Source organism: Protopterus annectens, chromosome 10.part0 (genome assembly GCF_019279795.1).
Source record: "Protopterus annectens isolate FY-2018-M chromosome 10.part0, PAN1.0, whole genome shotgun sequence".
Taxonomy (NCBI): Eukaryota; Metazoa; Chordata; order Ceratodontiformes; family Protopteridae; genus Protopterus; species Protopterus annectens.
This window is the reverse complement of record NC_056744.1, coordinates 1,165,083,832-1,165,103,874: the sequence shown is the minus strand read 5'-3', so window position 1 is coordinate 1,165,103,874 and position 20,043 is coordinate 1,165,083,832. Positions and strand designations below refer to the sequence as shown.

The following is a 20,043-nucleotide window of genomic DNA, read 5'->3' as shown; positions in this document are numbered from 1 at the left end:
TTTTCTCATTTACATCATAAATATGTTCATAAAACCTAGCCCTTAGCTGTCTCTCAATCTTACACAGTACGCATCACAAGACATACATTTAGCTACATTCCAGACAAATCCCTCTGCATTACAAACAAAATGTTTATCTCAGGAAAGAATTTTAGAAATATTTGTCATGGTGATACTTACTCTGTCTTGAATAAATTGATAACTGACTATGTTCCCTACACTTATGTACCTTTGGGGTAGTGTGAATTTTTATCCCGTGTTCATATTTACTTCAAATATTTCTAATATGTCTATTTCTTTTATAACCAAATTTAGAAGGCTGACCTAATTTAGGTACTAAGAAATCATTATTAAAATAAATAGGCCAATTTTATACATAGCTACCCTAACTGCTTCAGCGTCAATTAAAGACAGTAAAATCATTTTTTACTTCCACTACTACCCTTTATTAATCGCCCTGTCAGATTTAAAATAAGAACAAATGTTGCATTTTTACCATGAACAACCGCTTCACATGCCATGTCCAATAATTTCTGTGAACAGTCCCTTTTTAGCAACATACAAGTTCTGCAAGTCTTGTTGAAATATATGAGAATTTGTAATTATTTTCAAAAGACATAATATTTGTCCTTATGTCATACCTTTTGTGATGCACAGGATAATTACTACCATAATGCAAGTATGCATTTCACAAAGCAGGTTTGTAAAAATTGCAAATGTATATCTTTTTTTCTTCTAAGTCCTTAAAAATCATTATATCTAAATAATATGTTGATAAATTTAAACTACAATAAAGACATTTTAAAAACCAATAGTAGTCTCCAAATATTTAAAAATATCTACTAATTCTGTACTTGTACCTGCCCATATAAAAATATCATCCAAAAAATAGATAAACCACAAAATATTGTTTTTAAAGTTACTTAAATACAGCATCAGATACATGGCTAAAATCTTGATAATTTTTAAATGCTTCAAATAAAAACTACACGTGATAAAGTGGGGAAACTGTACTGCAGAGGGGAGGGTGATAATTACAAAAAAAAAAAAAAACAGCGCATCCATAATCTTAAATTAAATAAAAGCATTTATTTACAAGATAAACCAAAATGGCAAGAAGCACAATTCCAGCTTGGTCCTGCTACAAAAGCAAACACAGTAGTTGTTTATATAACCCGCCTCTTCACTGGAAACTTTTTCTGGAATATTAGCAAATGTACTCGAGTTTATGTTTAGGCATCGATCAGCATGTCTTGTCGAACATGCTGCTCATCGAGCTGTTCAAGTAAGATCGCATCACGGTAGGGATCAGGAAATTTGTCCTTTCCCCACTGTAGTCTGATCTCGGAGTTGGTATATATAATTAGCAGGGGTGTGGGGTCACAGCCCCCTACATGAGAAGTTTCGCTGAATGGCATTTTTGATGTAATGCCGTTTGGCGATTTTTCTGTTCGATGGCTGAACACAGACGAAATGTACTCCACAAGGATAAATACTATAATGAAAAACACTTCCGCAACATGGACTGGGCAGCACTCTGTGCACGAACTTCCAGAGCAACTATGTTTACCTCTTTCCACCACATTTTACTTAACATTCAAAAAGATTATCCACATTGAAATAATTAAAAAAAGAGAATAAAGTATAATAAATGTCCTTGGATCACAAAAGAAGTAAAAACACTAATTATTTCTAAAGACAAAGCTAGGATAACATGGAAATAATGACATCAAACATATTACTGAACTAATTTCACTCAACTGCTGTGTACTGCAAGAATAGACAAAAAATCAGGGTTCCAGGAAACTTGAACAACTTCTGGTCAGGACTAAAAATAATAGTGTTGTCATGATAAATTCTAACAGTCAGCAGTATCCACTACAACACAAAAAAGATCACATATCACCCCTTAATTTTAGTACCCCTAAAAATGGACCCACTGACCTGCTTTCACTCTCTTCTCTCACACAGTTACATAACTCTGAAAGTATACTTCTCACGTTTCTTTTACTTTTAAAAATTAGTACAGACGCTGTCTATAAATTAATCTTCTAACTACAAGGGAAAGCTTTCATCTCTGAAAATGAATTACAGCTGTACTTATAGGTTCATAGGTTTACACTAGGCTATCTGCCCTAAGGCATTTATAAGCCTAGCCCAAATTTTTGTGGCTTACGCCACCCCTTATATGAAAAAATACTGTGCCCATTAGTTTGTTGCGCCTCTGTCCAGCAGTGACACAGAGATGATTCCCGGGGTAAACCTACAATCTCCCATCCACAGGTCAAGATTTCTCTTGAACAGAGCCAGCGAGGTGCTCTGCCTCACATGGACCGGGATTTTATTCCACAGCATAGGGAGTCTCTGAGTGATAAATCTATCCCTCCAGCACGTCCTATTTATGTCCGTGCTAAGGTTTAAGTCGCTTGCTCTAGTGGTTTTGGTGGATTTGGATTTTTTGAGGTGGAGCATGTCCATTAATTCCGGGTTGGACATGGCCTTGTATGTCAGGCACATGTCACCTCTGAGCAGACGGTATGCGACTGAATAGAGCTGGAGTTTCTTCAATCTGGCAGCATATGACAGATTTTGGAGTCCTTTTATCCTTTTGGTGAGGAACTTTTGGGGTCTCTCCAATTGCTGCAGATGTCGGGTGAGATACATCCCGAATGGGGCACTGTACTCGATCATTGGTCTGATAAGTGAAGAGTACAGGGGAACAATGACCTCACTAGATCTGGATGTGAATCCCTTCATGATCATGTGGGCAATGTAGAAGGTCTTTCTAACCACTTTAGCAACGTGTGTGTCAAAAGAAAGGCCACTGTCAACCTGGGTCCCCAGGTCCCTGATAACCTCTTCTGTGCTTAGTGGATTGCCACCTATATGGTAGCTTGGGGTTACCTTGTTTTTCCAGAAGGGTATGACTATACATTTTTTGGCGTTTAACTTCAGGCCATGGCTCTGGCACCAGCTATCCATTTCCGTGAGTCCCTTCTGAAGGATATCCGTGTCTGATGCACTTTCCACTATGGCGCCCAGTTTGCAGTCGTCTGCAAACTTTGTCAGCCAAAGTCCTCCCATGTTGGCCTGTACTTCTTAAAAAAAAGACAGTAACTTAAATCCCCAAATCTCCAAATTTCATGTTCAGTCTCTTATTGCCACAGACATATATAAGTCAGCTATAACCAGTACCAAATATTCAAAAATACTGGTACCCTGTGATTACTGAAAAGATGCAGAACTATCCTGAATAAGGTCTTGAACCATAATGGGTTCAGTCATATGGTATAGAACTGTACCAGAAAGGAATTAATTACTGAATTGTTCCTAACAAAGGAAATGGGGGCTCATAAGTATATACAGATGAAAACAACATTATCCGGCAGGGATCATGGCACTATCTGGTAAAGACAATATGCTTGTCTTTGTATTCTTATGTTGTCAAAGATGATGGTGTGAGAATTTAGAATGTGTTTTATGGTGAGGTGGGTCATAGGGTCAAAGATCCATTACAATGCTGAAATCAAACAGAGTATAAACAAGGTAAGTAAGGGGCACAGAAAGAGTACTCAGGTCTATGGGCAAGTGTTTATGGAAGAGACAGGAGACAAAGATAAATACAACCTTGTGAGAATAGCAGTTAAGGGAAAAAGGGGCACACAAAGGTCAAAAGAAGGTGGCATGGAGGAGAAGAAGGCAAAGTACAAGAAGATTGGCAGAATATGAATAAAAATAATGAGGACAACCATGGCACAAGTTGAAAAGGAGCTAGGAGAACAGCTCATGACGGGAAACAAGCGTTTTGATTAAGTATATAGCCTAAATTAAAAAGGAAGGCTAAGCACTGCTGGTGAAGAAAATATAGGAGGCATACCAAGGAAGACCTAGAAAAAGCAGAATTACTAAATTAATGCTCTGCTTAAGTCTTTGTAAAGGAAAAACAGAAAAGCAAAGCAGAGCAGAGCAGGAACGGCAGTGGGTAGAGACCAAGACTCATAGAAAGGAGGTGGACATTGACCTTGCTGCCCTTAGGATGGACAAAGCAAAGTGAATTAACACCAGGCCTGGCACCTACGTTCCTTATGGACAGAGGTAGCTTAGAAATGCCTGGCCCTCGATGTTCTGCTCGGACACAACATCATTATTTTTTCAAGAAACAAACACAAATAGACACGAACTAAGTCCCAAACAGCAAGGAAAAATATGCAGAAGCACTGAAGTCCAATAAACTCTTCTTGACTGGAACAAATTCGTCTCAGTTAAAGAACAAATTCTTTTATTACGTTACCACAGCAGTAAAAGTTGCACGAACAGACATACAAGTTGGAAACACAATATAAATCCAAGTAGAAACCAAAGTAAATCATTTTCAGTGCACGGAATTAATACGTGCAGTAGACTTTCTTTGAAAGATAAAACAACAAAACCATATATTAAAATGTATTGCGTTTTTTGTTATTCAGTTGTTAAAATTATGTTCTAAAGTCTAAAACAAACCAGTGAATTCTGCATTTAAAAATTCTTAATATTAAATTAAATGTATGAATAAATTATTTGAATGTTTGCGTGCATCGCGGTTTCCATGATTGTTCAACATTTGCTTTGTAAAAATAACTACTGAGGATTGATACAACTTTTGAATAAAACAAAAAATAATAAAAATATATGAATATTAAAGTGCCAAGGTGCTTAAAAGAGCAATGCTAAGTACGTATTACATTGCATCACCAAATCCTTCAGGTTACAGAGTGTTTTGTGCGTTTCCGTTGTTTTCACTTCATTGAAAAAAGTGTATTCCAATACATTTACAGGTCTACAAAATGATTCATGATAGTACATAACCAAAATATAGTAAAAATATATATACGTATGAAATTAATTATTAATATACTTAATGTAAATATTGCATAATAATAATTGATGAATAAATATTATAAAATGTTAACTTGTTAAATAAATAAATGAATTATATGTACAATTGAATTGAATAAAAATATATGAATATTAAAGTGCCGAGGTGCATAAAAGAGCAATGTTAAGTACGTATTACATTGCATTACCAAATCATACAAATTGCAAAGTATTTTATGCGTTTCTGTTAATTTCACTTCATTAAAAGTAGTAATTCAATACACTTACAGGACTGCAAAATGGTTCATGATAGTACATAACCAAAATATAATAAAATATATATGAATTAATTATTGTTGTACTTGATGTACATATTGTATAAAAATAATTAATAATAAATATTGTAAATTATTAACTTATTAAATAAGTAAATAAATTGTACGTACAATTGAATATAAAAAAAAAAACTTGCAAATATGCTGAAATATATGGACATTAAATAATTAAAAATATATATTTAACAATTAAAAAATACTTTCTAAGTTGTAAGTAAAAAAGTACTTTGTACTTTAAATGGTATGAGTGAACAATAACCAACTTCTAAATGGACACCGTTTAAAATAATCTTATGCAACAAAGTGACTTAACCAGTTAGCAATGAAAGACCAAAGCTGAAAATTCACTGCTTCACTATAATTTAATCATACCACTTGAGAAATGACAAAATGTTGTCACAATGAAAACCAACCTAACAAGATACTTACAGGTTCTTGTTAAACCTGTAAAACTTTTACTGCTGTGGTAACGTAATAAAAGAATTTGTTCTTTAACTGAGACGAATTTGTTCCAGTCAAGAAGAGTTTATTGGACTTCAGTGCTTCTGCATATTTTTCCTTGTTATTTTTTCAAGAAAACTTGGCTAGGCTTAGAAAGGTCCCCCAGGTCATAAGCCTAGTAACAACCTATGAATCTATGAACACATAAGGTTACCTTACAAAGTCCTCAAGAATCTGGTCAGTGAGTGGGCAGATCCCCTGATGGAAGTAGTCAACAGATGACACTCCAGTGCACAACAAAAGTGCTTAAAATTAGGAGGACAGCAAATGTGATACACCTACCTACACAAGGACAGCAGGAAAAAACTGGTGAACTACAGGTCCATTAGCTTAACAGAAATGGAAGGGAAAGGCACAGACAGAAGCCTCAGGGAAAGGCTAGTTGCTTTCTCAGAGGACAACAATCTTTACAATAGCAACTTACATAGGTTCATAACCAGAAGGAGTTGTCAGTAAAACTTGCTCCAATTTTCTGCATTTCTGGTGAACTTACAGAAGTGCTAGTAGACATGGTCTAACTTGACTTCACCAAGGCCACACGTGTTACTTGTTTACAAAAAGAAGAAAGGTAAACAAGACTGACAGGAAAACTGGATGGGATGGTGATGGGGATAGAGACAACAATAAGTAACTAAACTGCTGCATGCGTGAACAGTGGGAAACAAGCATTTTCCACTAACAGGGTTGACACCAGAAGAAAAGAAAAGAAAGTGACCAGTGGAGTACCAAAGGGTACAGTCATGGATTAAGTACTCTTCAGTATGTCTGTTTCAGACATATCTGAGAGTACAGGAAAACAGGATCAGTCTTTTCTCTCAAGACACTGGCAACATTAAGTGGTAGCAATGAAGAATGTGGGGAAGAGTCTAAAGAAAAAATAGAAAGGCTGAAAAATTGAGCAAAAAGGTGTCAGTTGGTACAGAGTTGTGGTACAGGGTTTAATTTCCTCAGCCCTCATTTGCCTACTATGTGATCTTAAGCAAGTTACTTAACCAGACATTCCTCCCAAGTCGCCTTTGAAAAGGAACAGTGTCCGGAGGGCCTACCTTGTTATCAAATAGGTATTAATTATTACTGTTATTGTTTTATTTAGGTTACAACAATCCTAAAGTCAGTAGCGCAACAGGTAGCACACTCACCTTTGGTGCTGGAAGACCACAAGTCTGTGAGTTCTGTTGGCACTCCAGGTGACTGGACTGCTGACACTGCAGGGCAGCACTGAGTGCTGCACTCCTGAGTGTGTCATCCTTTGTAAGTTGCTGGTAGCTCAGGTGGATGTGAAAGATCCCATGGGACTTATTAGTTGCCTGGCCAAGTTTCCCCCTGTAGTATACATACCAGCTCAGTTCTCCCCTGAAAAAAATATTTAAGTGTATCAGCTGTGGGAGTAGAAGTGACGGCAAGAAAGCAAGAAAAGGATCGGAATCGCATCTAGATTACGCAGTGAGAGATAATTTGAGTAATGTGGGCAGTTCAGAAAGCCTTAACAGGACAGAGACATCAGGCTACTGGAACAAGTGCAGAGGAAACCACAGAAAGGCAGTGGAATGAAGGAGGCTGATATGACCTAAAGTTAAAGGAGTTGGAACTTTTCTCACTAGAGACAAAAAGAAAAAGGGATCACTTGATACGGGTGTACAATTTCATACATGGAAGAAGTGAAGTGCTCACCTTGAACAAGAAGAATACAGGTGGGAGGACAGGGCAGATTAATAACTTCTGGATTTTAGCCCCTAGGCAATGTAGGGGAATAAAGCCTTGTTTACTGCCCAGCTGACCCAGGTTCAATAAGCAGCTCGAGTGACTGACGGAGTGGCAGAGTAGGGATGGGCATGTCCATCCAAGGTAGAAGGACTCTCACTGATATGCTCCCTAAGAGGAGGCATTGCCCAAACAGGGTAGTTTTCCTCAGATGTAATCAATAAGTGTGGGGGATGGAGAAAAAGAGTGGGCAGGTCATTAATAACCCCCCCCCCGATGGAAGCATAGGCAAGACAAGCCCCTCAGCACACCCTCAGGATCCACGACCAGACCCAACAAAAACAGAATAAGTCCAAGTGGGTTGGAAAGTAAATGGTAGACCCAAAGTGGTCACTGGGTACTGGCGGCTGGGTCGGTAAAGGGGGGCCAAAAAAAAAAAATAGCTGCTGGATTCTGGAAGTACTTCAAAGATGCGGTTGAGAAACACATAACAGACTACATGAATGGGTAGGAGAAGTAATCCACTTATTCCACAGACCATGCAAAAATGGCAAAATAGTAAAGGGGAATGGAGGGAAAGCAGAATATTAAACACAGTTAAAGGGCAGAGTAGCCAGGATTACTGTCTCCAAGCATATATAAAATCATCTTCAACCCCTTCTGCCACAGTTTTCTTAACAGGGTGGGGCATCGTGTAAACTGTTGCCACATTTCTCGATTCACTGTCATTCTCCTATCTTCTTCAAAAGTTACAATGACTGTTGCAGGTCCTCTCTTGCCAAATCCATCTCTCTATCTTTTTGCTGGACATTCTCATTTCTCCTTGCCTCCTTCCTATCTCTTTCAAATCCTCTTCAACAATGTCTTCTGCTTTCCTGCACAAGTACCTAAACCACTATAATCTGTTGTCTTTCACCTTCTCTGCAAGCAAATCCATTTTGTCTTCTGCACTGATGTCATAATTTCATCTGCCCACACTGTACATTCTAACATCTTTCTCAGGCACTTCATCACCTCTACTTTCCTTAACTGCTCTGTTTTCTCTGTCCAAGTTAATGCAAAATGCAGGAGTACTGGTAGAACCACTGTTTTGTACACCTTACTTTTCAACTCTTTTGGCATTATTCTGTCACACACTACTCCTGACACTCTGTGCCACTTGGCTAAAACCCCTGTAATTCTAGCTTTAATCTCCTCAGACTTCCTTTCTCCACCCAAATACCTGAAGTTGTTAATCTTCCTTCTTATCTCAGTTTTCAGCTTTTTAACTTTCAGTTTCGTTTGATTTGCTGCCATGACAATGGACTTGTCTGCACTCAGTTTCATACCATGTTTGCTAATGTAGTCCCCCACCAATATGAAGAGCAGAGGGCTCAGAGCTAAACCCAGATACATACCCACTCCCACTGATAACCCATCTGTGATTCTGAACACTGCTCATACCTTAGTTACTGGGTCCTTGTATGCAGTCTGCAATTCTACTAGTGTGTAAGACTTTGAACTACTGTAGGACTGTCCATATCAGCCATATTGGGACCCTCCTTTCTCCAAGTCTAAGAATGCCCAGTTGGATTCTCAGGTTTTTCTCCACTATCTGTCTGATTGAAAATCCAGGTCCCTTGTGATGTATACAATCTGAATCGGGTCTATATTACATTATCGAACGATGATTAATCGACCCCATGTAAGCAAAAGCTTTACATGTCTCTCTCTCTCTATTTCTCATCACTTATGAATAAAGTCTGATGATTATCTTCTTTATATTTTTGTCTTTGTCTTGCAACCCAATAGCGTTCCTTTGTGCCATATGCTTAGTTACTTTCCAGTAGCTGGTAGAGTGTCACCAATGCCTTGTTCTTTGCTATTCTGACTGCCCTCTTAGCCTCTGTGTTAGCCAAACAATACTGCTTCTTAGCCTGGTCTATGTTCTCTACCTCACTCCACACTTTTTTTTCGGCACGCCTTCTTTCCTTCTTCTGATAACTTCTGCATTCCACCACCAACTTTCCCTATGTGCCTTACATTCCTAGCTCAGCTTACATCTTTTATCGTCTTCACACATGCTGTTTTGAGATGCTGCTTCTTTAACTCTACCAATTTCCTCTTCTTCCTGAGGTTCTAGAGCCCTAAATATTTACCTGAACTCCTTTGCTTTTGGACTACCAAATGTAAAATAATGTACAGATATTGTTCAGTTTCTCTGACAGTATTTTCCATTGGGAAGGGCATATAACTGGAGATGACAACAATGAATATATCTTCTACAGAAATTCTAGACCACTTGACTGATTTACAAGGGAAATGATGTAGGAAATTCTGTTAAAGGAATAGGATGAGAATCTGTGTTAACCTAAGGCAGTACATGAGCTGGATAACAGCATAAACAAAAAGGTGAAACCAAAACAGAAGATAAAAGTCTCTTGGACATCTGTAAATATAAGATACAATGAAGATGACAATGCATTGTTTCTGTGTTCTGATTTACCATCCACTGCTGAGTTCACCATCCATGGTTTCCTGATGCTACCAACCCCACCGGCTTTATTGCTATGGATTATATTATAAGAAACAATACTATATAGCATCCTTTGCACCCACCAATTTCAGGCTTTGCTCCTAGGCCTCACTCCCTAAAGATACTCCAAGTTAAACACTAACATGGAGAAAATGAAATAACTTTTGTTTCTTTTTCCAAGATGATACAACCACAAAGGAAGTAAATTTAGAGGCTTGAATTTGGGGACACAGACCCTGTGGAAAAACATCTATAAACATAGTATTCTGTTGAGATTACTGTGGTGGTCTACTGGAATAGCAGCACACTAAAGTGTGTGCACTGACAGCATCAGTGTCAAGAAGTGAAAGTAGATCTCTTTTCTGTCGGGCTATATAGTCACATGGAAAACATTTTATAGCATTTATAGCAGGAATAACTTCAACTCTTTCAAGAAACTACCAGTTTGATCCAGCATACATTGCAGAAAGATTGGATATTAAGTTATACGACTGCAGGAAATAAACAAAGGAGGTACTTAAAAGTAAAGGACATTCAGAATGTAACAGTCCCTAAGACTGGAAAAAAGAAATTAAAAATAAGAACTGCAAAGATTATATGCATATACAATGTACATGCATACTGTGAATTTTTGGGATAACCAACAAGATTAAACACAGAGGAGGAGGATGATAGGATTTAAGTAGCATTACACTTTAACAATACATTCTGGTGTCAAGTGGCTAACTCACAGGTTACATATCATGGGGGAGTGGGGTTTTGGTCATGAGGGTGCAGCCTGAGCAACCAAAGATGAGTTCTCACCATTAGTTGTTGTTGTGTCTTTCAGCTTTTCCCGGTTAGGGGTCGCCACAGCGGAACTCCGGTCCGCTAACGATTGGTAGTTGATTTTTACGTGCTGAGTTACCAGCCCTGACGCACAACCTTCAATGAAGGTATGCCCATTCATGCATGTCTCCACACAGAAGACGCTCTAGCTGAGGCGACAACGCTACCGCAGCACCACCACCGCAGTGAGTTCTCACCATTAGTAAACTATGAATTAGTACAAATCTGCAATAATATACTGGCATGCTGGGTGCCTGCTGAAATTCTAAGGAACATAACTGCAATCCTCAGAAGAGTAGAACTAAATTAACAAATGCATACTAAGTCCGACAAAGCATTCCCCCTGCTGTGTGCAAAATTGATCTTGCATTTACTACAGATAAGCTGCAGGGGAGGGATGCAAAACACCCACAGCAGACAACACAGATCCTCTGAAAATATCCTTTAACGATTTAACAGCAAGTTTTGGAATTTATTGTCATTTGATTGAATAACAGCTTATATATCATAACTCACAGAATCCGATGTGGCATTTCTCATAAGGAACTGCTATTATACAACGGTGTTAAGCCTTACCTTTTCCAGGTAAGGTAAATATGTGTTAAATCTTAATTTTCTGTCTGTCTGCATTTAATGATGACGGTCTCTGCGGATGAATTAGCAAAGTATTCTGCACATGTTCTACCACAAACATAAGAATTCTTATTTAGTGTATTACCATATTCACTGTTTCATTCTTTTTTTTTTTTTTAATTGCTAAAGCATGGGATAAGGCAGTTTTGATTTAGCAATTAAAAAAAAATTGACTAATTATGTAAACAGTGACAGGATTATGATTTTGTAATGAAAGCTTAGTGTCTGACGTTCACAGGCTGACTACACAGAGAAAATGAAGAATATAACTTTATTTCTGTCGATGTAGTGACTGTACTTTAGTTCAGCTATCAATTTTTGTGTGGGATATGCTCACATTTTCATTGCTATGTTGATCAATATACCCAATCTGCATTTAAGTTTCTGATTACAATGTGTACCAGGGGATTCTATACAGAAAGTTTCCAAGATGAGCCTTCCTCAATGTGCTAAGACCTTCTGAATCCCAGGACATGTTTATTATAAAACAAGTCATAAGTCCTTGCAGTTTAAGAGATATTATCAGGGGCAAGAAGTATGCTATGCAAATGTAATACAAGAAATGTGTTAATTACTGGCTGCTTGGGAACTGTCTTTAACTTAGAAAAAATGGTAAAGCGAGACTGTATCTTCAAGTCATTCCATACTTGTGTTATATAAACAGCTGGATAAGTGTATAAAGTAAATGGATTGTGTACTTATTATAGCAGCAGATGATTCCTGTGTCATAGTTAACAGTAGATCGATGAAACATTAGATGTGGATACTGAAACTGAAGTCACTGTGGAAAATTAAAATAAACAAGTAGAAAACTGAAGTTATTTCAGAAGACTGCAAAAGAATGGCACTTAGTGCACAGAATTAAGGCTATAAACTTTTAATGGCATGTTTCCTGTAGTCTTGTTAGGCTCCTCAATGGTCTCCTGGACTGCATGCCTAGTAACTTATCTATAAACCTCTGAGCTTACGTGAACCTCTTAAAGTGAAAAACATAATAATGCTACAAGGTTCAAAATGTGTGGCAAAAGTAAGCCTGAAAAATCCAGAAATTTGTAGTGGGAGAAGACATAAAGGAAAAAAGGAAGAAAATAAGTGCTGAATTTTCATGCATTGAGAAGAACAAAAAACTGACAGAAATGCACTGTAGGTTATAAATGAAAGAATACTGAAATAAATGTGGAATAATGCATGAAAAAATGAAATGAAGGCTAATATGAAATTCTGCTATGAAAGGCTGCGTGCAAGATCACCAAATGCACAGAAAATGAAGGCATATTATTTAAATGTTCATATAGTTCAGATTTATGGAGTTACGTGACAAACTGGATTTTCCTTTTTTATAAGGAGCAAACTAAGATAATACCTTGTTTGGTACTTAGAATATGGGGAATGAAGAATACCTGGCAATTAATGAGTGCAATAAGTAAGTATGGACCACACGTTTTACATTTCAGAAAACAGATTAAGAAAAATATATTTTGTTGTAAGGGATTTAATAAATAATTGTTTTATATGAATGGAAACTGTATGTGCGAAGGTATTGTGTGGGAGATCTGTGGGTTAGATATAACTGTAGGCTTTGAATATAATAAATGTTTTATGTGAATAGAATGCATATGTGGGAAAGTATGTGTGGCAGATATAAGGGTAAAATATAGCTATGGGTTCAGAATTTCTTTAAGTATTATACTTGGTTTTCTATTGCTGAGTTTCTCCTTATTGTAAAGGTATGTCTTTTTAACTATGGGTCATACTATTTTTTTTTTTTATATACAACATGGAGTAGCTTGCCAGATCACTCCTCTACCACCACACTTCTGGCTCATTCATAGGTTCATAGATTATTACTAGGCTAACTGCCCTTGCGAGCCATTTTAAGCCTAGCCATTATCCCTTGTGAGACTCAAATCCTGCACCTTGTGTTTATAAGGCAAACACCTTAACCATTAGGCCATCATTCCAAGAAGGAGATGGGCACTCCTGGGCAATAGCTCTGCAGCCTATTTGTTCCTGCCCAGGAATACCCATCAGCTTTCCATCATTCCAAAAAGGAGATGGGCACTCCTAGGCAATAGCTCTGCAGGATATTTGTTCCTGCCCACGAATACCAATCAGCTCTCCATTCCTTGATGAGAGTCAGGAGATAAGGAGGGAACAGCTTGTTGGTTGTGTGAGGGCTCTGAGAGCACCCCTTCAGCAACTCACCTAAGCTCCACTATAGCTGTGTCCCATGGGGAGGCATGTCTCTTCACTTTGAGTTCCACTTGTTTTACAAGTCTGAATGCACTCAGTGTGGGCTTGGTAGACTCACGTAGGAAGCAATAACTGCCCCCCCTCACCAAAGGATGGACAAACTGGCACTGGCCACTCACTCCCATCCTTCCTGGTTGGCTAATATGGTCAACTGAGCCACTAATCAAACTCCGGTCACCTCATGACATAGTCTGGGATTTATCCCTCTAAGCTATGGGCCAATTATGGGCTCCATTTTGAATAAAATACCTCTGCTCTTTTTCCAGTAAATGCCACGGGATCTTTAGTATCCACCTACTCTGACAGCAATTCAAGTAGATAAGACCCCAGATCAATTTATCACCAAAAGGATATCTCAGGGGTTTGTCAGTCCACCCTGGCCCCTACTCCTGCACTGCAGTGTCATCACTGAACCATTAATCTCAGCATCTGGCATAGGAACCATTTCAGCTGTTCATAACAGGAATACTAAAGTTGCAACAGCAAAGCAACTTTAGCACTGATAGATTCTTATTGTTATTATTGATGTTGGCTAAAACACACTTTTATTCTACGTTATACAAATAGAACAATTTTAAAGCATACATTTTGGGGGCAGACAAAAAAGAATAAACCATAAAACATATATATTGCAGCAGTAACACAGTCTCTTACACAATTATACCTGGCAGGATGAAATCGTGTAATATCTCCTCTAGGGAATGTAAAACATTTGATATTTGTGTTGATGGAAAAATGGGGTAATCTTTCTTTAACAGAGGCTTCCAGAGTCCCAGTCGGGCCACTTGTGTCCAGTAATATGTCTTGGCATAAATATTCATGCTGCTGTGATCCTAATGCAGAGTGCACTCTCGTTTCCTGTAAATCTCTGGGGATGTCAGAACTGATGCTGGGCACTTCACTCCGAGATTCATAGACAAAATCTTTGGCAGATAAAGCTTCAAAGCTTTTAATTATATTCTCAGTATCTGCATAATTGTTGACAAGAGCACCATATTTTTGCTCAGAGAGCAAACTCACACGAACTGAAGGCCACAGTTGCCCAAATTGCATGCCATAATTCATATCAAAATTCTGCAGGGCAAGAAGAACGGCATTAACCTTTTGAGAAGTGGTTGCCTATAAAAATGAAACAAAAGTAAATATTTATAACAGACTACTATTTTTTGCTTAGAAAAAGAGAAATTAAATGTTTTTTAACACAAACTAGTTTATCAAGAAATAAAAAATCTGCACTTAGTAAGAAAGCATCTGCACATATTTTATTTTTAAAATGAATGTTTACCTCACAAAAAGTTAAAATTTGCTGTAACAGATATCTTAAAACCCCATAATAAAGTCTACCATGGACTTGGCCAATAGGAATTTAAAATCCCACAGTTGAATGCAGCATCAATATCAATTACTTTCCAAAGTCAGTCCAGGCCATTCAGAACTGACATTACAAAAACTCAAAAGTAAGCACTTCAGACTAAACTTCTACAACTGTAACTGCTTCAGTGCAGTACTTCAACATTTTCTACAATGGACCTCAACTACCATCTTTCTGCCCTCTTGAGCAAGCATTCCCAAGTCCTCCCCATTGCCCATTTGCATCTATGTTTGTGTGATGGTTGTGAAAAGGATGAAGTTACTCTCACCTGCCTCAGTGAGTCTATTATCTACAACTTCATATTACTTCATTAATAATATTGTTTTCTGTTTCCTCGTAAATGACACAGTGGGAAACAGTGGGCCAGGAAGTGACTCTTACAGAACAGCATTACTCATTCTTCTCATTCCTGACAAGTTTCTCTCACTACAGTCCTGTGTGTCATACCATCGCCCAAACATACATCTTCATTCTCTGCACTACCTCAGACCCTGCAATTTTCCTAGCAGCCAGCTATGTAAGGCAGTCAAATGCCTTATTTAAGTTCTAAAAGACCATGTCTGCCAGTACTCCACTGTCAAGTTCTTCACTCCAGATGTGAAACTGGATTAGATACAACTGATGGCTCCTTCTGGTCAACAAAAATACTGATTGTGACCTGTCCACTATGAAAGCAAGCAGACTTCTCTTAGGATCTTCTCCATGATGTTCTCTGACACTGCTGTCTCACTAACCCTCATGCAGCTCCCAATATTTTTCCTCACCACACCCATGCAAGAGAACATTTTTACTAATTCCATTCCTCAGGAACTTTAATAATGAATGGCCAGTCATGTGGAGAAAAGATCCGTCAGCAATACTGCCTGATTCAAGGGGATACTCAGAGGCAGCTTGTCTATTCCCTGTCTTAGCCCACCCCTTTAATGCAGCCAGTTTCCTCCTCCACTCCTCCATCCTTGTGTCCCCCCTGTTTCCTCAACATCATTAGCTTCGTTTTAAGTAATTTGCAATGGTCTCAATGATTCTCTTATCTCCTTAGTGCCTCTTCCTCAAACCTTTGACTATAGTCTTTGATAATGTCATCCCTGATGCTGTCCCAAGACTGTTGGAGCTATTAATTTGTCTGCAGTTCTGAACTCATCTTTGCCCTTTTTTCACCAGCTCAGCACAATAACCCCCCATATTATCCTAGAGCTGTCTCTGTCCTTGACTTACCATCCCCTTCCCCCAATTTTCTCAAATGCAAAATAGTGATCAATGTTAGCTAATCAGGCTTTCAAGCTGGATGCCTTTGCTCAGTAAAAAAGACTGACATTCAATACACATAGCTAACTTGCATGAGGTCTTTACTGAGAATTAACTCTCTAGACAGCAAGTCAACAATGTGACATGCAACTCCCTCTAGCTAGTTCATTAGCCTTTAAAGATCTACACCCCAAGTACTAATATCCTACCATCACTGTTTTTTTATACTATACAAACAGATAGATATACAAACATAGTGTACACATATTTACCTATTTAAATTTACACACACACACAAACATATATATATATATATATATATATATATATATATATATATACATATATATATATACATACACACAGACACACACACACATACATAAAAAAGATAAAAAGGCACATCCTTCCCAGCACCCCCAATATCAACAACTTAATATACATAGATCACACAACAAGAGGGAAAAAGAGGAACTTTCTTAACCCACTGACCAACAATTTTATACTAATGCACACAAACCTTTCACCAGTAACTTCTCAGAAACACACACAAACACAATACACAATTTTGATGAAACAATGAATGTTCAAATACATGGACACATCTGTCAACCAATCTCTCACACACATACACAAACATCCACCAATTTAGAACTCAACCACACAAAGACTTACAACCCCCAGTCTTTTACTCACATAGATCTTTGCCATAACCAAAATTAATGAAACAATCCAAATCCCACTAAAGTTTCTTTTCAACGCAAGGAATACAACCTACACACACACAGACATATATATATATATATATATATATATATATATATATACGTATCTAAGTATGCATGTACATGTAAAAACATATATACAACCACACACACCAGATATATAGGTTTGTATACACATTTTATTTATATATTCCCCTTCTGACTGCTGAGTGCCTTACTTACTCTGCGAGTGTCTAACGCACTACTCCCCTAGCGGATCTACCCTGCGGGTTTCTACAGGCCACTGTTAGCAACATTTGTCTGTGGACCTAAGCTGTTACCCCATTTTGACTGCCAGTTTCTACAGCCACTTATAAGCACAAAAGACCACCTAACTCCTTGCGGATCTATCCTGCAGGCTTCTAAAGCCCACTGTTAGCAACATTTGTCTGTGGACCTAAGCTGTTACCCCATTTTGACTGCCGGTTTCTACAGCCACCTATAAGCACAAAAGACCACCTAACTCCATGCGGATCTATCCTGCAGGCTTCTACAGCCCACTGTTAACAACATTTGTTTGTGGACCTAAGCTGTTACCCCATTTTGACAGCCGGTTTCTACAGCCACCTATAAGCACAAGAGACCACCTAACCCCTAGTGGATCTACCCTGCAGGTTTCTACAGGCCACTGTTAGCAACATCTGTTTGTGGACCTAAGCTGTTACCCCATTTTGGCTGCTGGTTTCTACAGCCACCTATAAGCACAAGAGACCACCTAACCACTAGTGGATCTACCTTGCAGGTTTCTACAGGCCACTGTTAGCAACATCTGTTTGTGGACCTAAGCTGTTACCCCATTTTGACTGCCGGTTTCTACAGCCACCTATAAGCACAAAAAAACACCTAACCCCTAGCGAAGCTACCCTGCAGGTTTCTACAGGCCACTGGTGGCAATATCTGTTTGTGGACCTAAGCTGTTACCCCGTTTTGACTGCCGGTTTCTACAGCCACCTATACGCACAAGAAACCACCTAACCCCTAGCGGATCTACCCTGCAGGTTTCTACAGTCTACTGTTAGGAACATCTGTTTGTGGACCTAAGCTGTTACTCCATTTTGACTGCCGGTTTCTACAGCCACCTATAAGCACAAGAGACCACCTAAGCCCTAGCACATCTACCCTGCGGGTTTCTACAGGCCACTGTTAGCAACATTTGTTTGTGGACCTAAGCTGTTACCCCATTTTGGCCACTGGTTTCTACAGCCACCTATAAGCACAAGAGACCACCTAACCCCTAGCGGATCTGCCCTGCAGGTTTCTACAGGCCACTGTTAGCAACATTTGTTTGTGGACCTAAGCTGTTACCCCATTTTGACCGCCGGTTTCTACAGCCACCTATAAGCACAAGAGACCACCTAACCCCTAGCGAAGCTATCCTGCGGGTTTCTACAGGCCACTGTTAGCAACATCTGTTTGTGGACCTAAGCTGTTACTCCATTTTGAGTGCCGGTTTCTACAGCCACCTATAAGCACAAGAGACCACCTAACCCCTAGCGGATCTACCCTGCAGGTTTCTACAGGCCACTGTTAGCAACATCTGTTTGTGGACCTAAGCTGTTACCCCATTTTGGCTGCTGGTTTCTACAGCCACCTATAAGCACAAGAGACCACCTAACCACTAGTGGATCTACCTTGCAGGTTTCTACAGGCCACTGTTTGCAACATTTTTCTGTGGACCTAAGCTATTACCCCATTTTGACTGCCAGTTTCTACAGCCACCTATAAGCACAAGAGACCACCTAAGTATGTGTCCTAGCGACTAACTGAACCAAAATAGTCTTGCTTTTTCAAACGCAGTGCTTCTACTATCTAGTGGTTTAGCGTTCTTAATGATACAGTGTTAAACAGATAAACTGCGCTAGTCACTATGAGTAAGAAAGATAAGACACCAGCAGCCCTAACCTTACTTTTTTCTATCCCAACTCTTCATACTGTACTTTCCTCATTCCCCTCCCTCTATCTTGCTCTTCCCTGGGCTCGTTTATTGCTCTTTTCGCCATATTGAACACTGCTAGTATTCCTGCCCTGTTTATACAGTTTGAGCTACCCCTGTCTCTCTATCCAAAGCCCCACTGCAAACTTGACTGTCAGCTGCTCTTCACTGACATGCTTCCATGACTTAGTTCACCTATACCTGTACAACTTGAGGCGATCTAATTTCTCCTTGTAAGCCTCTATATTTTTTCTTTGTCCAACTGATCCATTTTCTCTGCTTTTTTGCAAACTCTCTCTCTCTCTCCTCATAGCCAGCCACACTACTCTTAGTGACTTGTTTTTTTCTCTTGCATTTCTCTGAATGGGGTGATAGCCCCGCTCCTCTATGCCTTAACCCCTCCCCCCACCTCATTTCCTGCTCTAAGGTTTCAAAGGTGCCCCAAAACTGCGGATGCCATTTTTAAAATTGCCATTCCCCTTCTGACTGCTGAGCATCTTCCTTACTCAGCGAGGTCTAACTCAGCGAGATCTACCCTACGGGTTTCTACAGGCCACTGTTAGCAACATCTGTTTGTGGACCTAGGCTGTTACCCCATTTTAACCGCCGGTTTCTACAGCCACCTATAAGCACAAGGGACCACCTAAGTATGTGTCCTAGCAACTAACTGAACCAAAATAGTCTTGCTTTTTCAAACACAGCACTTCTATCTAGTGGTTTAGCATTCTTAATGATAAAGTGTTAAACGGATAGATTGCACTAGTCACTATGAGTAAGAAAGAAAGATAAGATGCCAGCAGCCTTAACCTTACTTTTTTCTATCCCTTCTCTTCATAGGTAGGTATTAGGCTATCGGCCCTAGGGACTATAGGTACCCTGGCTTTTGCCACCCAAGAAAATTATTTTCCTGTGCCACTGTCGAGCAGGGCCACAGAAGTGATCCCCGGGATGAATTTCCTATTTCCCATCCAATCATCAAGATTTTTCTTGAAGAGTGCTAATGAAGAGCTTTGTTTGATATAGATAGGTAGTTTACTCCAGAGTATGGGAAGTCTCTGGGACAGGAATCTATCCCTCCAGCATGTTCTGTTTATTGTGGTGACAAGGTT

The 20,043-nt window shown here is 39.0% G+C and overlaps 1 protein-coding gene across 2 annotated transcripts in view; it reads right to left on the bottom strand.

Moving 5' to 3' along the window:
• NSUN4 (NOP2/Sun RNA methyltransferase 4) overlaps positions 1-20,043 on the bottom strand; it is a 561,732-nt gene that overhangs the window by 518,254 nt on the left and 23,435 nt on the right. For both annotated transcript variants that reach the window (XM_044085909.1, XM_044085910.1), the window contains exon 2: positions 14,285-14,739. In XM_044085909.1, the coding sequence (XP_043941844.1) occupies positions 14,285-14,739 (455 nt within the window). The remainder of the gene's footprint in view (positions 1-14,284; positions 14,740-20,043) is intronic.